The sequence below is a fragment of the Microcaecilia unicolor genome, chromosome 3 (assembly GCF_901765095.1).
Source record: "Microcaecilia unicolor chromosome 3, aMicUni1.1, whole genome shotgun sequence".
Lineage (NCBI taxonomy): Eukaryota > Metazoa > Chordata > Amphibia > Gymnophiona > Siphonopidae > Microcaecilia > Microcaecilia unicolor.
In genome coordinates this window covers 369,050,028-369,069,270 of record NC_044033.1, presented here as the reverse complement: position 1 = coordinate 369,069,270, position 19,243 = coordinate 369,050,028, and the positions used below count along the sequence as shown (strand labels likewise).

At 39.8% G+C, this 19,243-nt stretch overlaps 1 protein-coding gene across 1 annotated transcript in view; it reads left to right on the top strand.

Moving 5' to 3' along the window:
- LOC115464763 (triadin-like) overlaps window positions 1–19,243 on the top strand; it is a 183,520-nt gene that overhangs the window by 98,882 nt on the left and 65,395 nt on the right. Inside the window, exons 5-7 of the mRNA XM_030195116.1 lie at window positions 3,253–3,381; window positions 9,055–9,084; window positions 16,724–16,750. Coding sequence (XP_030050976.1) covers window positions 3,253–3,381; window positions 9,055–9,084; window positions 16,724–16,750 — 186 coding nt within the window. The remainder of the gene's footprint in view (window positions 1–3,252; window positions 3,382–9,054; window positions 9,085–16,723; window positions 16,751–19,243) is intronic.

Below are 19,243 nucleotides of genomic sequence, written 5' to 3'. Positions count from 1 at the left end.
TCATTATAAGTCCACAATAAAATGTTTCTGAGATGCCACTGTCTCCAGTTTTGAAAGTGGAGTTGCTCCTCTGGTGATAAAAGCTCCAATTGTCACTAATAAAAAAGTAGCACATATGAATTTATCTTCTTGGGCAGACTGGATGGACCGTGCAGGTCTTTTTCTGCTGTCATCTACTATGTTACTACTATGTTTTCCTTATACAATGTTAAGCACGTTTTATTTTAAAGACTAATTATTATTGCTACCAAATTAGTTGCTTGAAACCTGTGTTTGGTGTGTCTGCTAGTCAGAGTCTGCTTCTGATCATTGGAGTAATATGTTGCATGCTCATAGCAAACACTGCAGCTAGAAATGGTGGGAAAACATGACCATTGTCAAAATCTATTTTATGCAAGTATCAACCTTTTTGTTCAGGTGGCAGGTGTGGATTTCACAGGTGCTAATTGCTAGTGAAGTCTGAGTTGCAAAAAAAAAGCCAAAATCGTTCTTAGTTTACTGGCCTCTTAGAAACCAAGAACATAATCAGTGATGTGCTGAAGGGGATTCTGGAAGCACCCTGTTAAATTATTTTATGAAACCATAGAGTGCTCTACAACGCTCAGCAGAACAAAAATAGAACTCCTTCTTAAGAAACTGGTGGCAAGGAATATCTCTTGAAAGGAAATTGATATCAAATCACAAAAATATAATATGAATTTGAGTGCCCTAGGTTTCTGGTAAGTGTTTTTTTAGCAGCTAAAAATATTGTATCAGCATCATTCACCTATGTTCAAAAAGTGTCTTTTTGCAAACTTATTATGTACTAGTAGGTTGGGCATTGTTCTACATGCATTTTACAGATGTGAATGGGGAAAAAATAAGTTCAATTCAGGTCATTTTTAGATTTTTTCCCTTCAATTTCAACCCTTTTTTTGTTAATAAAAACTTTTTAGGTTACATTAGAACTTTTTGCACTTTAATTTGCAGGTTGGCATGTGCTAATTGTGAACACAAAGTTTTTGAGGTACACTATCAAATTCACATTCCTAATATATTTCAAGCACATATGCTTCAAGATATAACCATATGTGTTACTGACCCTAAACTCATTTTAGAAACCCAGATCGCCTAGCAGAAGCAGGCATAATTATTTGCTGCAAAGAATATAAAAGATTGTTAGGACTAACTTCTATAAATGGCAGTTGAAAAACTCAGCATAGAAAAAAATAGCACTTAGTGCTATTCTATAAAAGATGTTTACATTTAGCTGCCATCTACATAATTGTGCTTAGCACCGGGAGCCATGACCAGTGGCGTACCAAGGGGGGGGGGCGGTGGAGGCGGTCCGCCCCGGGTGTACGCCGCTGGGGGGTGCCGCGGCACGCGCCTACACTAAATTCTCTCATTCGCTGCAGCTCCCTCCCTCTGCCCCAGAACAGGTTACTTCCTGCAGCGAACGAGAGAATTTAGCATAGCGATTCGAACTCGCAGCCGACAGGCGTGCGCCGCAGCACCCCCCCCCTAGCAGCGTGCACCCGGGGGGGGTGTCATTTCGCCAGGGGGGGCGCATCGGCGATCTGCCCCGGGTGTCGTCGACGCTAGGAACGCCAATGGCCATGACTACCCTGAGGTGCGACCATTTACACCAATGAAACCTTGGTGTTAATCCATATGCCTAGGGGGCCCTTTTACTAAGGTACGTAGGCATCTACATGCATCCAACATGTGTCAAATTAGAACTAGAGCCCGACTACCGCATGTCCCGGGTGGTAATTCTATTTTTGATGTGCGTCCAAAAAGCGCGGCAGAAAATATTTTCTGTTTTCTACCATGTGGCACTAAGCAGGCAGTAACCGGCAGTGTATGAGGGCTGACAATTACTGCCCGGTTAATGTGTGAGACCTTACTGCTAAGTCAATGGTAAGGTCTCAGGCCCAAAATGGACACGCACTCATTTTAATTTTGTCGCACGTCCATTTTCAGCCTTTTTTGCAGGCACACTGAAAAATGGACCTGTGCACGTCCAATACGCATGCCTATACCAGTGCAGGCTATTTTTCAGCGTGCCTTAGTAAAAAGGCCTCTAAATTAGGTACAGATCACTGTTATTCTATAACAATCTGCATCAATTTTTAGAACGCCACCAATCCGCCCATGACCCTCCCATGGCTACACCCCCATTTTGGACTCATGTGTACAATTTACACACAGATCCCGCTTCTAAATTTGCATGCATGCATTTTAATTAAATCAAATTAGCACCAATAATGGCTTGTTAAGAAGACAATTATCAGCACTAATTAGCTTGTTCAATTAAGTTGCTCGCACAAATTAGGCGTACACCCAAATTTGCATGCACAAGTGACTCATAGAATTTGGGGGTTAGTGAGTTAGTTTTATTTCAGTAGTCTTGGCTTTGGAAGCAGAGGTCCTAGTAAATCAAAATATTGGTTGTCACTTGTTCTAGTTGGTTGCAGAGAGAAGAGTGTTCATCTCTTCGCAAATAGTTTGAGAAAAGAGCTGTCGGAACAGATGCAGTATGGAGCAGTGGCGTAGCCACAGGTGGGCTTGGGTGGGCCAGGGCCCACCCATTTATGGCTCAGGCCCACCCAACAGTAGCACATGTTTAGTGGTAACTGGTGGGAATCCCAAGTTCCGCCACCTGAAGATTTTCCTCTGATGGTAATGAAAACGCTACTCTCCACGACACAGCACCTGCGCATGCTCAGTTTTCAGTGCATGCCTGCTGCCAAGGTGGAAAGAAGCGTTTTCCCACCAGCTGCGATAATTTTTTTTTTATTTTTTTTTTTGGTGGGGGGAGAACACTTGGTGGCCACCCAATTCTTGCCTAGGCCCACCCAAAATCTGTTGTCTGGCTACGCCCCTGGTATGGAGCAGCCAACCTCCCCCTTTTTCAAAAACAATTTCCATGATTAAAACTTGTCTTGCCTGAGAATCTTTCAATGGTGGGTTATTATGGGATATTTCTTCAAAGCTCAAAAGTGACTTTACTGACCCTTCTAGATTTTAGACTGTCAAACAGTGCTTCTGTAGAATGCATGCCATGCATCAACCCAAGTGTTGGATGTCTTCACTGAACATTCTTTTTTCAAGATGAAAATATTTAAGCATTGGTTTTGGTTTCTATTCACCAGCAGATTTTCTTTTTTTCTGCTTAAGGAAGACAACATGCTGGTAAACATAAAAGCAGCAGAAGAAGAGGAGAATTGTTCTTATCAATCCTTTTTTTTTGTTTTAAACTGTGCTCAGGAGGTGCTGTAAACAAACTCAGGAATGATCCCATCAATGCCATACATGAGGCTGTGGAAGACTCCACTGAATGGTTCTATGGCTTTGTTTCTGTACTGTCTGACATCATATCTCCTGACGGCGATGAAGGTATTTGTCGTGTTAAGACTAGTGGCACCACAATGACTAACATGTCCATTAAAATAATCTTATGCATTTTTAACCCCGCAATCTTTCAGATAACTCTAAATGCCAGTACTAGCATTTGGTTGATAGCATTTATTTTTAAAAAGTTATAGCATTAAAGATGTCAGGATTCCAAAAGTGCTATTACAATTTGGTTAATGAATAAAGAGCCTTTCTATATAGTGGCCATGCTCGTTGTTGCAGTTTTCTTTTTCTCCCACCTTTGTATCCTACTTTGGAATTTTATTTTATTTTTTAAATTTGTCTCTTGGATTTTTCTTTGTAGTGCTATGCCTACCTTCACCCTTATGTCCCGTAACCTGTTTTTGTTAAGGTTGTTCCAGTCTATTTACCTGATTGCTCTGTTCTGATGACTGCAAACTACCATGATGTCAATTGGTGAATGATGGTATTACAAATGCATGGATAAATAAATAAACAAACAAAAGGACCCTTTTACTAAGCTGTGGCAAAAGGTGGCCTGCGGCTGTGTCAGCGCATCTTTTGGGTGCGCGCTAGGCCAGTTTTTGCCTTGTCCTGGAAAAAGGGCCTTTTTTAAAGGGGCCGGAAAATGGACACCAGCGTGTGTTCATTTTTCTCCTGAGACCTTACTGCCACCCATTGACCTGGCGGTAGGGTCTCATGCGCTACCTGGGCAGTAGGAATGCAACATGCATCCACTGCCATTTACTGCCGGGTAATTGCCACGTGATAGAAAATATTTTTGACCACATATTTTCATCATGTGCCAAATTCAGAATTACTGCCCGGAACACGAGGTAACTGGGCAGTAATGCTGATTTGGCCCCTAAATAAGTAAACTAATACAACACAATACACTGATACACCAAAAGCAAAATGATGTTTCTGCTTGAAAACAGAGGCAGTTGTTGCAGTTTTCTGAACATTATATTTCAAATGCAGTACCTGAGAAATCATCATGTCAGACATAGGAGCATAAAAGAAAGGATGTCTACTTTAAAATGATGTGTGAACACTAAATAAAATACAAAGCTAATTATAGAGTCAATGCCCTGACAGTGTAATCTGCATTAGACTGGGCTGATCTGATTAAAAAAAAAAAAACTATTGAAATATTAGACTATTTCTATCCCATTTTCCTTAAACCAGGTTCACACCTTACTTATAATCTTCTATTTCTAATCATGCTCATGAAACATTCTGCTCCTGGTCACATTCTCTTTAACATTATGATTCAGAAGCTCAGTACTAGCAGCCTCACATGGGTATTAGTGAGGTTCTTGATCTCAAAATGTTTCCTCCAGATTTCTTGAAAATAGTTCATGATTTGAGTTATCGGTGAAAGAAAGATCTTTCTAGAAACCCAGTGTAGTGAAACACTAAAGCTTTATCAGAGGCGAGCCTTTCTAAGCCTCAAAAGCTTTGACTTTAGTAGATGTCCCTTTGAGTACCCTAAACCAGGGATTTACTACTGTTGATCTCTTAGAACAACAAGTTCTTTTTATCTGTGTTGGAATGTACTTTCAGGTCACATAAGCTTTTGCTTTCTTTTGAACCAATAAAAAGGAATACCTGGCTAAATATGACTAATTCAACAAACTTTGTCTTGATCTATCTTTCAGCCATTGTATTAGTCTGCATATGGTGTAAACAGAGGTGTTAATATACGTGACCAGCATAACATGTGTTAGATATCTTATGTTAATGCAAAAGAAGATGAAGTATGCTAAACAGATCATTATCTATTACAATAGCAGTACATGTCAAATAATAATATGTGCCCAGACTCACAAAATTGAATGCAGTTCTATTAGCACAATAAAATTAGCTGCACCTCTGAAGGGTGCAGTTTCTGTTTTGCCTGTGCACTGATAGCCAATCTTTCCGTAGTTTTGTGCATGGGTATCTGTATTGTTATGCTGCCTCCCTACTAAGAGAAACGAAACATGCTTATAAAACAGGTGTTTAGTATAATGTTAACAGTGCACTGCTATTACAGTCATCAATTATATTTTAATGATCTTTGAGACAAACTGTAATATCATTAAGCTTTCAAAATGCTCTATTTTGCTAGATGAAACTGCTGTGCATAAGCATTTGCTATCGTTCAGGTTAAGTACATCAATGTTGCCATACTGGGTCAGACCGAAGGTCCATCAAGCCCAGCATCCTGTTTCCAACAGTGACCAATCCAGGTCACAAGTAACTGGCAAGATTTCAAAACAGTACAATACATTTTATGCTGCTTATCTCAGAAATAAGCAGTGGATTTTCCCCCCAAGTCCATTTTAATAATGGTCTATGGACTTTTCTTTTAGGAAGCTATCCAAACTTTTTTTAAACCCCACTAAACTAACTGCTTTTACCACATTTTCTGGCAACAAATTCCAGAGTTTAATTACACATTGAGTGAAGAAATATTTTCTCCGATTCATTTTAAATTCACTACTTTGTTGTTTCATTGTGTGCCCCCTAGACCTAGTATTTTTGGAAAGAGTAAACAAGTGATTCATGTTTACCCATTCCACTTCACTCAGTAATTTATATATCTCTATCATATCTCCCCTCAGCCGTCTTTTCTCCAAGCTGAAGAGCCCAAGCTGTTTCAGCCTTTCCTCATAGGGAAGTCGTCCCATCCCCTTTGTTATTTTTGTCGCCCTTCTCTGTATCTTTTCTAATTCCACTATATCATTTTTGAGATGCAGTGACCAGCATTGTTGTATAGTCCTCTTTTGAATTCCTCACACTGCATTTGAACCAACTCTAACTGCAGCCTATAGAAACGGAACCGGATGCATTTTGCATTGTAAACCTGCCTCATGACTGGTTCTCCAGACTCATTGGGCAAGACAGTAAAATGAAAACTGTTCTTGTATTTATTTTTCATGCATTTCCATGCCATCCTGACTCCAGGAAAAAACAATATCTTTAATATACGTTTACATGTTATCCTATATTAAAAATAAACGAGCTATTTGATAGCTCTTTGACCTACCGTAGTCATAAAGGGCTGGATTCTACATATGACACTATAAAAATTGGCACTGAAAAAATATGCCTAGGCATATTCTATAAACTAAGCCTAAAGTTAGGCGCGGTTTATAGAATAGATCTAGTGCCAGTCCATGCGATTAATTTTAATTGCAGGTATTAAATGCCAACTAAAACTTGGTATAAATGCCGGCAACTAAAGGCCTCTTTTACTAAATCATTTTAGCGATTCCTGTGCATCAAATGAGAGGAAGGTCAAAGGCATTGAATGGGCTTCCTCTCATTTGCTACTCGGGAATCGCTAGCGTGGTTTAATAAAAGAAACCCTAAGTTAGGCGCAGACTAGGTGTATGCTATAATGATGTGCATAGATTTTTGAACCACCCTTAAATCGCCCATTCCATACCTATGTCCATGCTCTCTTTTCAGTTTTGCATCTTAGAAATTACACGCATCACTTTACAGAATATGCTTAGCAAGTTGTGCGTGTAAATTCTAATTAATGCTAATTAGTGTCAATAATTGCTTGTTAAGTGGCAATTAGGCACTGATTGGCTTGTTAAGATAATTATGTTGTGCGTGCAAATCAGAATATGACCTGATTTGCAAGAACAACTCTTGTCGCACTATATAGAATCCAGGGGAATGTGCTAAGATCACTCAAATGGCAGGCCACCCTTCAGGGGTGGGAGTGATCACTGAGGGATCCACCCCACAATGGCCAGGCCCCCTGCAACCAGTAACAGAAGCTATGATAAGGCAGAATTGTTGTGTAGAGTCTGAGCTCTTTCATTAAAACTTGGAGACCATGGGTCAATTTTAGCAGACAATGGAAAAGGTGCCGGTACTCAGTACCCCCAAATACCCCCTCAAAAAATGTCCTGTGTAAGATGCAATATTATACACAGCAAAATTTACTATAGGTTAGTGACTAGAGTAGTAAATTAAATTTTGTGCTGCTGCAACTGAGAATATCATGCATTCCTGGCCACAGCAATGTAAAGTTAGTAGGTCCACTCTGTTTTACAGAGCCAGGCTGGTGTGGACAAAAAAAAAAAAAATCCCTCTAATTCCTGATCTCTATTACATTTGATACCCTACCTCCCAGACACCTACCTGGTGGCTAGTGGGGAAAGGGAGAGTGATCTTATATGCTCCATCTTCAGTGGCTGCCATCTTCAAAATGGCTGCCAAAGCCCCCATTATGGTAATCTCACAGTCTTACTGCTATAGAGTCAAGCTGTCAAATAAAGGGGCCCTTTTACTAAAGGGTTGCCGCGTGGCAACATGGAACTACCGCCAGCCCAATGCGGCCTCCAGTGGTAATTCCGCCTCAAGCGAGCACCATTTTTACCACGGTGCTAACCCGGCGGTAATCAGCCAGCACCATGCGCTGCCAGGTTACTGCAGGAGCCCTTACCGCCACCTCAATGGGTGGCGGTATGTGCTCCCCGCTGCATGGCCATGCGGGTAAGAGTAATCTTACCGCATGGCCATTTGTTAAGGGTTTTTTTTTTTACCTGCTGTGGGAGAAAGGACCCTGGTGCACAGGAAAAGCAGCCTCCACCACTACCACAGGACTCTTTTTACTGCAGCTTAGTAAAAGGACCCCAAAGATAATTTTACAAAATGATTTGCAAACAACTAAACTAACTAACTAACTAACTAACTAACTAAATAAATAAATAAATGAATAAATGAAAATAAAATGTGTGTTGCAGTACAAGTGAAAAAGCCTTTAGAAGAGAGCACACTAAATTTTGAGATGTGCATGAATTTTATTGCTTGCTTTTTAAACTTCAAAATTGTGTGACTTCTAGTCATAAGTGTGGGATTATTAGTTATTCAAGCACCAGTACTCTATATTCGCTTTGCGACTCCTCTTTCTTTTTTGCTTACCCTAATCCTAAGAGATAAGATTTAAAACAGATTTGAAGACTTTTTTTTGTTTCAGAAATTTCTTTTGAATTGATTACTCTTACCGCGTGGCCATGCGGCGGGCAGCTCTTACCGCCACCCACTGAGGTGGTGGTAAGGGCTCCCGCAGTAACCCGGTGATAACTGGGCAGCACATGGTGATGCCTGATTACTGCTGGGTTAGCACCATGGTAAAAATGGTGCTCACTTGAAGCGAAATTACCACTGGAGGCAGCTTTGGGCTGGCGGTAGTTCCGTGTTGCCACGCGACAACTCTTTAGTAAAAGTGCCCTTTTATTTGGCAGCTTGGCTCCATTGCAGTAATACTGTGAGATCACCATAAGGGGGGGGGGGGGTTTGGCAGCCATTTTGAAGATGGCAGCCACTGGAGATGGAGCATATAGGCTCACTTCCCCTCCCCCCACTAGCCACCAGGTATGTGTCTGGGAGGTAGGGTATCAAATGTAATAGAGATCAGGGATTAGAGGGATTTTTTTCTTGTAATTAATGTACAGTTTTTATTTTTATTCTTATCATTGTACCTTTTCTAAGCTGAATTATTCTCTTGTCTGTAATCTGCGTAGAACTTCATTGAGGTAATTCTGGAATATAAGAATGAACTGTTATGTTATGTTATGTTATATTATATTAAAAAGCAGTAAAGACCCACTGTGATGCATGCCTTTATATAATGCAAATGTTTAGCTCTTTAGTACATTGTATAAATTTTTTTTCTTCCCAATTCAGGTGGACCTAAATCTAAAGTGAAAAAAATAGGTTGGTGTTTTCTATTCTATATTAATAGATTTTTTTAAAGTATTGCTAATTAAGAAATAATCTCAGTGCGACAAGAGGATTGCAGAAAAAATGATTCTGCACATGGCCAAAACACGGGCCTACTCTACCACAGGCCATTTTTCAGCGCACCTTAGTAAAAGGAACCCTCAGGCGCTGATCGAGTCTATTCTGTAACAATACACATAAATTCTGAAAACACCCCTGGAACCCCCCTGTCCCAAATGCCCCATCTATGCCACCTTGAAATTATGTGCTACAGGAGTTCAGCGCACAAGAATACGATGCGTGCGTAACTCCCAATTAACACCAATTAAAACCAATAATTAGTTGTTAGCAGCCAATTATTGGTGCTGATTGGCTCATTAATCCATTAAGTTGCACGTGCAAATCAGCTATGTCCACTGATTTGCACGTACAACTTTAGTCACCATATATAGTATCTGGGGACAGATGCATGCAGCATAAATATCCATTTTAGCAAACTAATGTGGAAACTATTAATGGGTTCAAAGCCAGCACATAAATAGATATGTGCTGGCACATCAAAAATCTAATAAATGGGATCAAAAATTCAAATTTTCCCTGATCTCTCTAGAGATACTCAAAAGAGAAGGAAGGAGTTCATGTTGATAAAAGCAAGAGTTCTTCAATTAGGAGGGACTTTTCTCCTTAAATTTCCATGTAAATGTTGTATCTCCTTGGAATCCACTAACTATATATTATTTGATCCAGGGAAGTTGTTAGAATTCATTTCTAGTAAAGGCTAAGGTTTTTGAATACTGTATATCTTGGATCAAGCGCTATTAATCGGCTGCGCTAGCTCTAATTCTCTCCATACTTAGATATAATTTATTTCTCATAATCTAATTGAGTTTTATATAAGATATTTTCCTAGTTCTTGGATCACTAATTGTGGACTAAATTGTATTTTTTATAATTGCCTAATTCTGATATAATTCTCTGATTTGTATTTTCCATATTTCAAGATTTATGTTTATTGCATAAATGTAAATGTGAAAATCTATAAATAAAAAAAAATCTAATAAATGTACCGTAAACATAAACACACCCAATTATGTTGTACATTGGTAATTTAAGTATTTATATACTGCCTAGACCTACGTGGTTTACAGTTTCTTACAGGTACTAGCACTGTTCCAAATGGGCTCACAATCTAAATGATATCTTATACCTAGGGCAATGGAGGGCTAAATGATTTGCCCAGGGCCACATGGAGCTGCAGGTAGAATTGAACCTGGTTCCTCAGGATCTCAATCCACTGGAGCTATTAAGCAGCAGCAGGAATTGAACCTAGATCCCCAGGTCCACAATCTACTGTACTAACAATTATGCTACTCCTCTACTCTATCACTGCATCCTTAGAAACATGGGGTAGATAATCAACTGGTGATGGTCAGCACTTTGCTGACCACTGCCAGCGTTATCCTTAGAAATTCAATGGCAGGTCGTGTCTGGGCTTTGGCATTGAATTTCCAGGTATATGATGGTAGTGAAAACATAGCCAGTTAAAATGAAATATTCAGCATTCAAGTAGCTATGGTGAACCACATAAAGATAGGGAATGCCCACAATATGGTTGGTTCCAGCTTAAGCACTAACTGAGCATTTTCAGTGGCATTTTCACTGGTTATAATGGTGCTGGAATGGATAGACTCTTTATCTTGTGTAATATGTTTAAGTACTATAGTTTTCCTTATTTAAAAAAAAAATAAAAAGTATAAAATAACCAATTGCTCAATATTCAGAAAATGTTGAGCTCCTAAATGTATGCCCCTTAATTAGCCTCCTAAATTTGTGCCCTATTTTCAGTCAAACTTAGGAGCATAACTTTTTAGCTGAAAATTCATTTTCATTTAGGTGCTTACCTAGAAATTTTTCAAAATGGTCAATTTAGGAGCATAACTCTCAAGGTTTGGCGCATAAATCCTTTCAATATCAGGCTTCAAGCAACCACATTGTGAACTTTAGAACAAGGCATCCTAAATCACTCCTTGGGACCTCCGTCAAGTTTTCAGGATTTCTGCATTGGAAATACATTAAAGAAAATTTCCATGCTCTGGAAATTCACTGGAGTAGAGAAATAATCTGGTGTGTTCTTAGTAACATAGTAGATTATGGCAGATGAAGACCTACATGGTCCATCCAGTCTGCCAAGTAAGATAAACTCATAGCATGTGTTGCAATATAACATACATATTTTTTTTATCATGACCTGTCCTTGCCATTTTCAGGGCACAGACCATAGAAGGTCTGCCCGGTACTGGAAATACTTTCCAACTACTGGAGTTGCTATTGAAGCCCATTCCGACCCATCCAAATGTGTCTAGCCATAATCGGGGCACAGACGGTAGAAGTCTGCCTGGCATTGGTCTTACTTTCCAGTTACTGGAGTTGCCATCTAAACACCGCTAAATTTTGTTTTGCTTCCGTTCTATTTCCATATAGGAATCCTTTGTGTTTATCCCAAATATTTTTGAATTCTGTTACCATATTTGTCTCCACCGCCTCCTGCGGGAGGGCATTCCAGGCATTCACCACACTCTCTGTGAAAAAGTACTCCCTGATATTACTTCTAAGTTGAACCCCATGCAACCTTGATTCATGGCTTCTAGTCTACTTCTTCCCCTTCTCTGGAAAAGATTTGGTTCTCTCTGGAAAAGAGACAAACAAATCAGAAGCAGGATTAAAACCCCACTTCTCCCATAGGTAGGTCACTTTGCAAGTTATTGTCTGAGATAGAAAACACAGAGCTAGATTTATTTAAATGTACTATCAGGTTAGTATGCTTACAAATATTAATGAAATCAATACATGTTATTTACTGCATGACAATTTATGCAACAGGACTCATATAATAATAATATGCATTAAAGGTTGGATGGCAGGAAATAATTTCCTGCCAAATGACCAACCAATTGTCCTAATAATTTTTCTTTAGATAGTTCTTCAATTCAATTCCTCAAGGAAATGTATTATCTGGGGGTATTATGGATTCTTTATGATATTTGAGGTGTCAAGTGTGGGGTAGCCTAATGGTTAGTGTTGTAAGCTGAAAGCCAGGGGACCTGAGTTTGATTCTCATTGCAGCTTCATGTGATCCTGGGCAAGTCACTTAACCCTACATTGCCCAAGGTACAAAAACTTAGGGCTCCTTTTACTAAGCGGTAGTAAGCCCAATGCTCTACAGGAAGTACCACCAGGCTACTGCAGCAGCCCAGTGGTATTTCTCATCCCTAGCGTGCCGTCATTTCTGGTGCTACAAAAATGTATTTATTTTTGTAGTGCCAGAGTGTACCTGATGGTAATCAGGCAGTGCCGTGTGTTGCCCGGTTACCGCCTGGTTAACACGGGAGCCCATATCACCATCTCAATGGGTGGCAGTAAGAGTTCCGCCCCCAAAATGGCCATGCAGCAAGTGCTTTACTTGCCACATGGCCGCTTCCTGTAGGAAAGCAAGACTTCCCTTTTACCAGCTGTGGTAAAAGGGAGCCTCGGCGCATGTGTAAAACATGTGCATCATGATGCCAGCATTGGCCCCCTTTTGCCACAGCTTTTGTGAGCCATGTAGGGACAGAGAAAGTACCTGTATATAACATGTAAACTGTACCCTCATCTAATAAAGATTCTTAAAACTATCTTTTTAAAACTACAATTGGCACAAAGAACTATGGAAAATTTTGACTATTTATATAACGTACGTTTATATCCCATTTTGTTTATTGTAATGCCTTATTTATAGGATTATCAGATTGCATGCCTTGCACATAACAAGCCACATAAATTTCTGCTGCATGCTTCCTATTTCGTGAAGGGTTCAATTTAAAGTTTTGACACTAGTTTTCAAGGTCTTGAGAAATTAAGCCACTATTGCTAAAGCTTTGACTCTTAAAATTAACCATCCAGAATGAGCTTTATACCCATCTGAAAAAAAAATCCCCTTTTCGTAGCATTTTATCGAATCAGCCTCCATAGACTTCGCTCCACAACCGGCCAATGGTGGAATATGCTCGCCCTCGAACTTCAGAAGACAGAATGTTCAGGAAGCAGCTAAAAGCATATTTATTGCAAAAGTTTTATCATAAAATTTTTAGATAAGTATCGGTAATATAATATGTCTTATATTACTTGTTTTAAATATGATGAGTTTGTTTGGTATTTGTCACTTTTGATATTTGTTTCTGATGATATGCCCTTGATTTTATGTATGCTTCAACCATAATCTGCCTAGAACTGTAGGATTGTGTGGAATAGAAATTGTATTACTAAATAAATAAATATATAAATTAGCATGCATTAAAGCTGTGGCATACTTTTAATAAATCTAGCCCATACGTTGCAGACCCCTTTGAGGCAGATACATAAACTGAAACAGAACATTTTTGTCTTAGAAAGAATAATTATATTTTAAAATTCAGTTCATCTTATGCATATTCATTGTGAATAATCTAAAAACACAATTAGATATGAGGTCTCTAGGTCAGATTTGGGAACGTCTGGTGTAGGATGTTAGAAGAAACTATAATGTATTTTAGAGGTATGCAATGCGAACATTTCTGTGCTGTCTTGTTTCCTGTATTGATTATAGGAATGTTTGTTTCGTTCAGGGTTCTTTTGGGCATATTTTTTATTATAAAAGCAGTATTATTAGAAACATAGAACATGAACAAGCGCACAACTATGGAATGGGCTCCCAAAAGCTGTGAAAACAATCCACGACCACTTTAACTTCAGGAAATCACTAAAAACCAACCTCTTCAAAAAGGCCTACCCCAACGACCCCACGTAACCCTCTTCACCTACCAACACAGCATGACTATGATCGCACAGGACGACACATAATTGTCATTCATTTCGACCCTCCACTTATACCTCATACAATCACTATACAACTTTGTATTTGTTATCCACTGACTGGGAAAACGCCTTTGATGGTACTAAGTAAGCCACATTGAGCCTGCAAATAGGTGGGAAAATGTGGGGTACAAATGCAATAAATAAATAAAATGGCTGCAGATAAGGGCCAAATGGCCCATCCAGTCTGCCCATCCTCAGTAACCACTAACTCTGCCTTTCCTATGGGATCCCACATGCCTGTCCCATGCTTTTTAAAATTCTGACACAGTCTTCATGTCCACCACTTCTACCGGGAGGCCATTCCATGCATCCACTACCCTTTCCGTGAAAGAGTATTTTCTTAGATTCCTCCTAAACCCATTTCCTCTAACTTCACCGTATACCCCCCTAAAAAGGCTTGCCTCATGTATATTGATGCCACTGAGGTATTTAAACGTCTTGATTATATCCCCTCTCTCCCACCTCTCTTCTGGTATATGCATGTACACCTATATGTTTTATGATGGAGACCGCTTACTAATTTTGTAGCCACCCTCTGGACCTACTCCATCCTGTTTATATCTTTCCGTAGGTGCGGTCTCCAGAATTGCACACAGTACTCTAAATGGGGCTTCACCAGAGGCTTATACAAGGGCACTATCACCTCTTTTTTCCTGCTGGTCATCCCCCTCCTTATGCACCCAAGCATCTTTCTGGCTTTTACTGTCACCTTTTCTACCTGTTTGGCCACCTTAAGGACATCAGACACAATCACTCCCAAGTCCCGCTCTTCTTTTGTACACAGAAGCACTCCACCCCCTATACTGTACCATTCCCTTGTATGCACTCTTTTGCAAAGCACACATTTTTTCTAAAAAGGGGTGCCTTCTTCCAAAAGAAGGCACATTCTTATTCTTTCCTGATAGTACATAAGTAATGCCACACTGGGAAAAGACCAAGGGTCCATCGAGGCCAGCATCCTGTCCACGATAGCGGCCAATCCAGGCCAAGGGCACCTGGCAAGCTTCCCAAACATACAAACATTCTATACATGTTATTCCTGGAATTGTGGATTTTTCCCAAGTCCATTTAGTAGCGGTTTATGGACTTGTCCTTTAGGAAACCGTCCAACCCCTTTTTAAACTCTGCCAAGCTAACCGCCTTCACCACGTTCTCCGGCAACGAATTCCAGAGTTTAATTACGCGTTGGATGAAGAAAGATTTTCTCTGATTTGTTTTAAATTTACTACACTGTAGTTTCATCGCATGTCCCCTAGTCCTAGTATTTTTGGAAAGTGTGAACAGACGCTTCACATGCACCTGTTCCACTCCACTCATTATTTTATATACCTCTATCATGTCTCCCCTCAGCCATCTCTTCTCCAAGCTGTATAGCCCTAGCCTCCTTAGTCTTTCTTCATAGGGAAGTCATCCCATCCCCGCTATCATTTTAGTCGCCCTTCGCTGCTGCACTACTACTACTCATTTCTGTAGTGCTACTAGATGTATACAGTGCTGTACACATTATATGCAGGTAATTCCTCTATCCCTAGTGGCTCAGAATCTAAGTTTTTGTTTGTTTACGTAAGTACATAAGTATTGCCACACTGGGACAGACCAAAGGTCCATCAAGTCCTGCACCTGTTTCCAACAGTGGCCAATCCAGGTCACAAATACCTGGCAAGATCCCAAAAAAGCTCAATACATTTTATGCTGCTTATCCTAGAAATAAGCAGTGGATTTTCCTCAAGTCAATTTAATAATGATCTATGGACTTTTACTTTAGGAAGCCGTCCAGGCCCTTTTTAAACCACTAAGCTATCTGCCTTTATCACATTCTCTGGCAACGGATTCTGGAGTTTAATTACATGTTGAGAGAAGAAAGATTTTCTCCAATTCATATTAAATTTACTATTTGATAGCTTCATCATATGCCCCCTAGTCCTAGTATTTTTGGAGAGTAAACAATTGATTCATGTCTACCCATTTCACTCCACTCATTATTTTACAGACCTGAGAGCAATGGAGAGTTAAGTGACTTGCCCAAAGTCCTATCATGGGAATTGAACCCAGGTTACCAGGATTAAAGGCCACTGCCCTAACCATTTGACCACTCCTCTACTCCATACAAGTTACAACCTTCCTGAGCCCTTACGCCAAGCCCCCTCCCTGCCCAACTACAAGTCTTTGCTTAAAACCCACCTCTTCAATGCTGCATTCGGCACCTAACTCTTACCGTTCACTAAATCCAGACTGCCCCAATTTGACCGCCCCTATCGAACTGTCTGTTCACTTGTCTCTTAGATTGTAAGCTCCATGAGCAGGGACTGTCCCTCTATGTTAAATTGTACAGCGCTGCGTAACCCTGGTAGCGCTTTAGAAATGTTAAGTAGTAGTAGTAGTAGTAGTCGTTTGCACATACACACACTATTGGGACAGAATGTGCACTGTTTCTGACAAATTGCATCCTTTTTGCAAATAGTGCACCCCTTGAAAACTGTGCACTCTTCAGAACTATAGGCACCCTTTCACAAGAGTGCTCACTATTAGGGACATGAGAAAAAACCTGAAATTTCAGGTTGTTTTCTGATGTATTGGCAAAAAGCAAAGTGAAAAGACATGGAAACATCATTGACATTTCCCATGTCATTTCAAATTAATGCACACCCCTATTGTATTTTAAGTTGTTGAATACCAGTCCACATCTTTTTTGCAACTTTTTTGAAGTGTTTATTAAGTTTATTTTAACTTTTGTTTGTTTTAGGTGAAACACCAACATTCAAAGCAAAAGGTGAGTTCAATTTGGCTGCATCAGTAAATTTGGCAACCTTTTCTTGAAGTCCTTTCCTTCAGGGGAGAATGAATTTTTCAGCAAAGGTACACCCTATTACACTTCTGCACAATCCATAGAATGGATTTTCTCCTGATTTTCATGATTTTGTCTGGCTTTATTTAACATTTCACTGTTATTTTGCTGGTCCTCACCTTGAACTACCAAGTAAAGGCAGGTTATCAACTAACAATGAAGGTGAACAGATGAAGATTTTGAACCCACAGAATTTCACATACTGCAAACATAGGGCTGGTTGTTACAGAGGATTTGTCTCCTTTTTGTTCAGATTTACACTTGTGTATATTATTTACCTCACATCCCCAAATTTCACAGATTGGAAGAATGCAGAAGCAAGAAGTAGGAAAGGTAGGCTCTTCTAAAAACCGGAGGAGACGTCTATAAAGAAACAATTCTTTATTCCAAGCGAAGTGACAATAACTCAAAACAGCTGTGTTTCGGCGCTAGCTCGCGCCTTCTTCAGGAGTCTTATGATGTATAGCTGATTGTGTAAAGTTGATAGTTTGTTACAAAAAAACTTTCATATGAGGTATAAACTTCATTGAAGCTGTTGCTACACTACAGTGCTCTTCTCTGTTCTGACAGTGGAAGTTTATACCTCACATGAAAGTTTTTTTGTAACAAACTCTCGACTTTACACAATCAGCTATACATCATAAGATTCCTGAAGAAGGCGCGAGCTAGTGCCGAAATACAGCTGTGTTGAGTTGTCACTTCGCTTGCAATAAAGAATTGTTTCTTTATAGATGTCTCCTCCGGTTTTTAGAAGAGCCTACCTTTCCTACTTCTTGCTTCTGCAACCTTTTACGTAGGAACCAGTGTACCTCCACCCCTTTGGGGTGGTTTTCTTTGCACAGATTAGAAGATGCCACAATGTGTTCCATTAATCGAAACGGGACTTTCAACAGATTCTTGGTTTACTATATTGAAATGGTGACCATAAATCACTTTGTGGCCCTTTTACTAAGCTGCACTAAAAAGTGGCAAGTACTATAACTAGTGTGGGTTTTCCTGCATGCTGAGGCCACATTTAGCATGGCTGTAAAATGGCCACATTTCCAATGTTCTCATTAATGTCCATGTTCCAGTTGAGTGAAGAACGGAGTTTCAAATTTTTGGCCGTTAGACCCTGATGCAGCTAGATGAAATGCTGGCCACTGTTTGTCACAGCCCGTTCTCTGAGTAAAGGAAAAGACTATATAGCTAAGTATAGATAATTGATTATGATCTGCTAATGTGCTATTGAAAACAATTTTGAAGAGGCTGTTATTCTCTATATGCTGTTACTTTTTAAAGAAGTTTTTTTTTTTTTTTGCCAGTGATGAAGCAGTCCTGCTCCCGCTGATTCTAGTTGGGAGCTTCTTGAGGCTTTTGTTCCTCCTTATTTTATTTATACTGCACACTGTTATTTTATAAGAGAATCTTTTTTGTTTTTGCTTGTGTTTGCGACATTTAGCTGCTGGGTTCTCTTCCTCATAAATTTTTTTGTGTATAGCATGTTCTGATTTCCCCATTAGCGTGGGAACACTTACCAACACCTATTTTCTAGGCGGTAAGAACTCCCATGCTAATCGGTTGGAACACAGAAATGTAGCTGCATTTACTGACTAGTTCAGAACACATCTACTCTCTGCCCTCAGCCCCCAGTACTAAAAAAATAAAATAAAAAGTATTTTTTAGCCTATGGGATGCCAAAACTACCGCAGGACACCTGAGCGCTTTTAACCTGTGGTAAGCACACATTAGTGCTTACTGCAGCTTAGTAAATGGGCCGCTTTGTGAACAGGGGCAATAAATATCTCCTATTATAAAAGAAGATATTCCATCGATATTCACAGTGTGTTTGAAACTTACAAGAAAAGGTATTTCGAATAATCTGAAAAAAAATATTTATATTCACCTTGCAAAGAAGGCGATTGACACGATTATATGGTTCCAGTCCGGTAATCACCCTCAAGTGCTGATTCATCCACCTAGATATGCACCTTTTATTCACTTGTGCCCCGTGCTGTAAGTCAGTTGGGAAGTCATAAGGTCTATGAGGGAGTAAATGGTCTCTTTATAAAACATTTCCTGATTCTGCATGAATTTTTCTGGTAGCTGCTCATTTTCTACTGGGTGGCAGTGCAGCCCTATATTTCCTTAGCAGCACCCTCTGGGGCATTCTCTCTCATTTCCAGATTGGGCAAACAGTTCTTCTGGCAAAACTGAGATGGAAAGGAAATCTGGAGAGTTCTCCAGTAGATATAGGGTTCATGTCGATCTAATCAGGGTATCCGCAAGATATAAATCATATTACTTCTTGGTGTTCCTAGCTAATAGTCACTACGAGAGTTTCTAGAGAAATAAGGCTCAGTGACACAGGTGAGCAATCACTGGTTTCCACAGCAACAGTCACCCCCTTCTATCAGATGAGAACTTGAAACTGCTCAA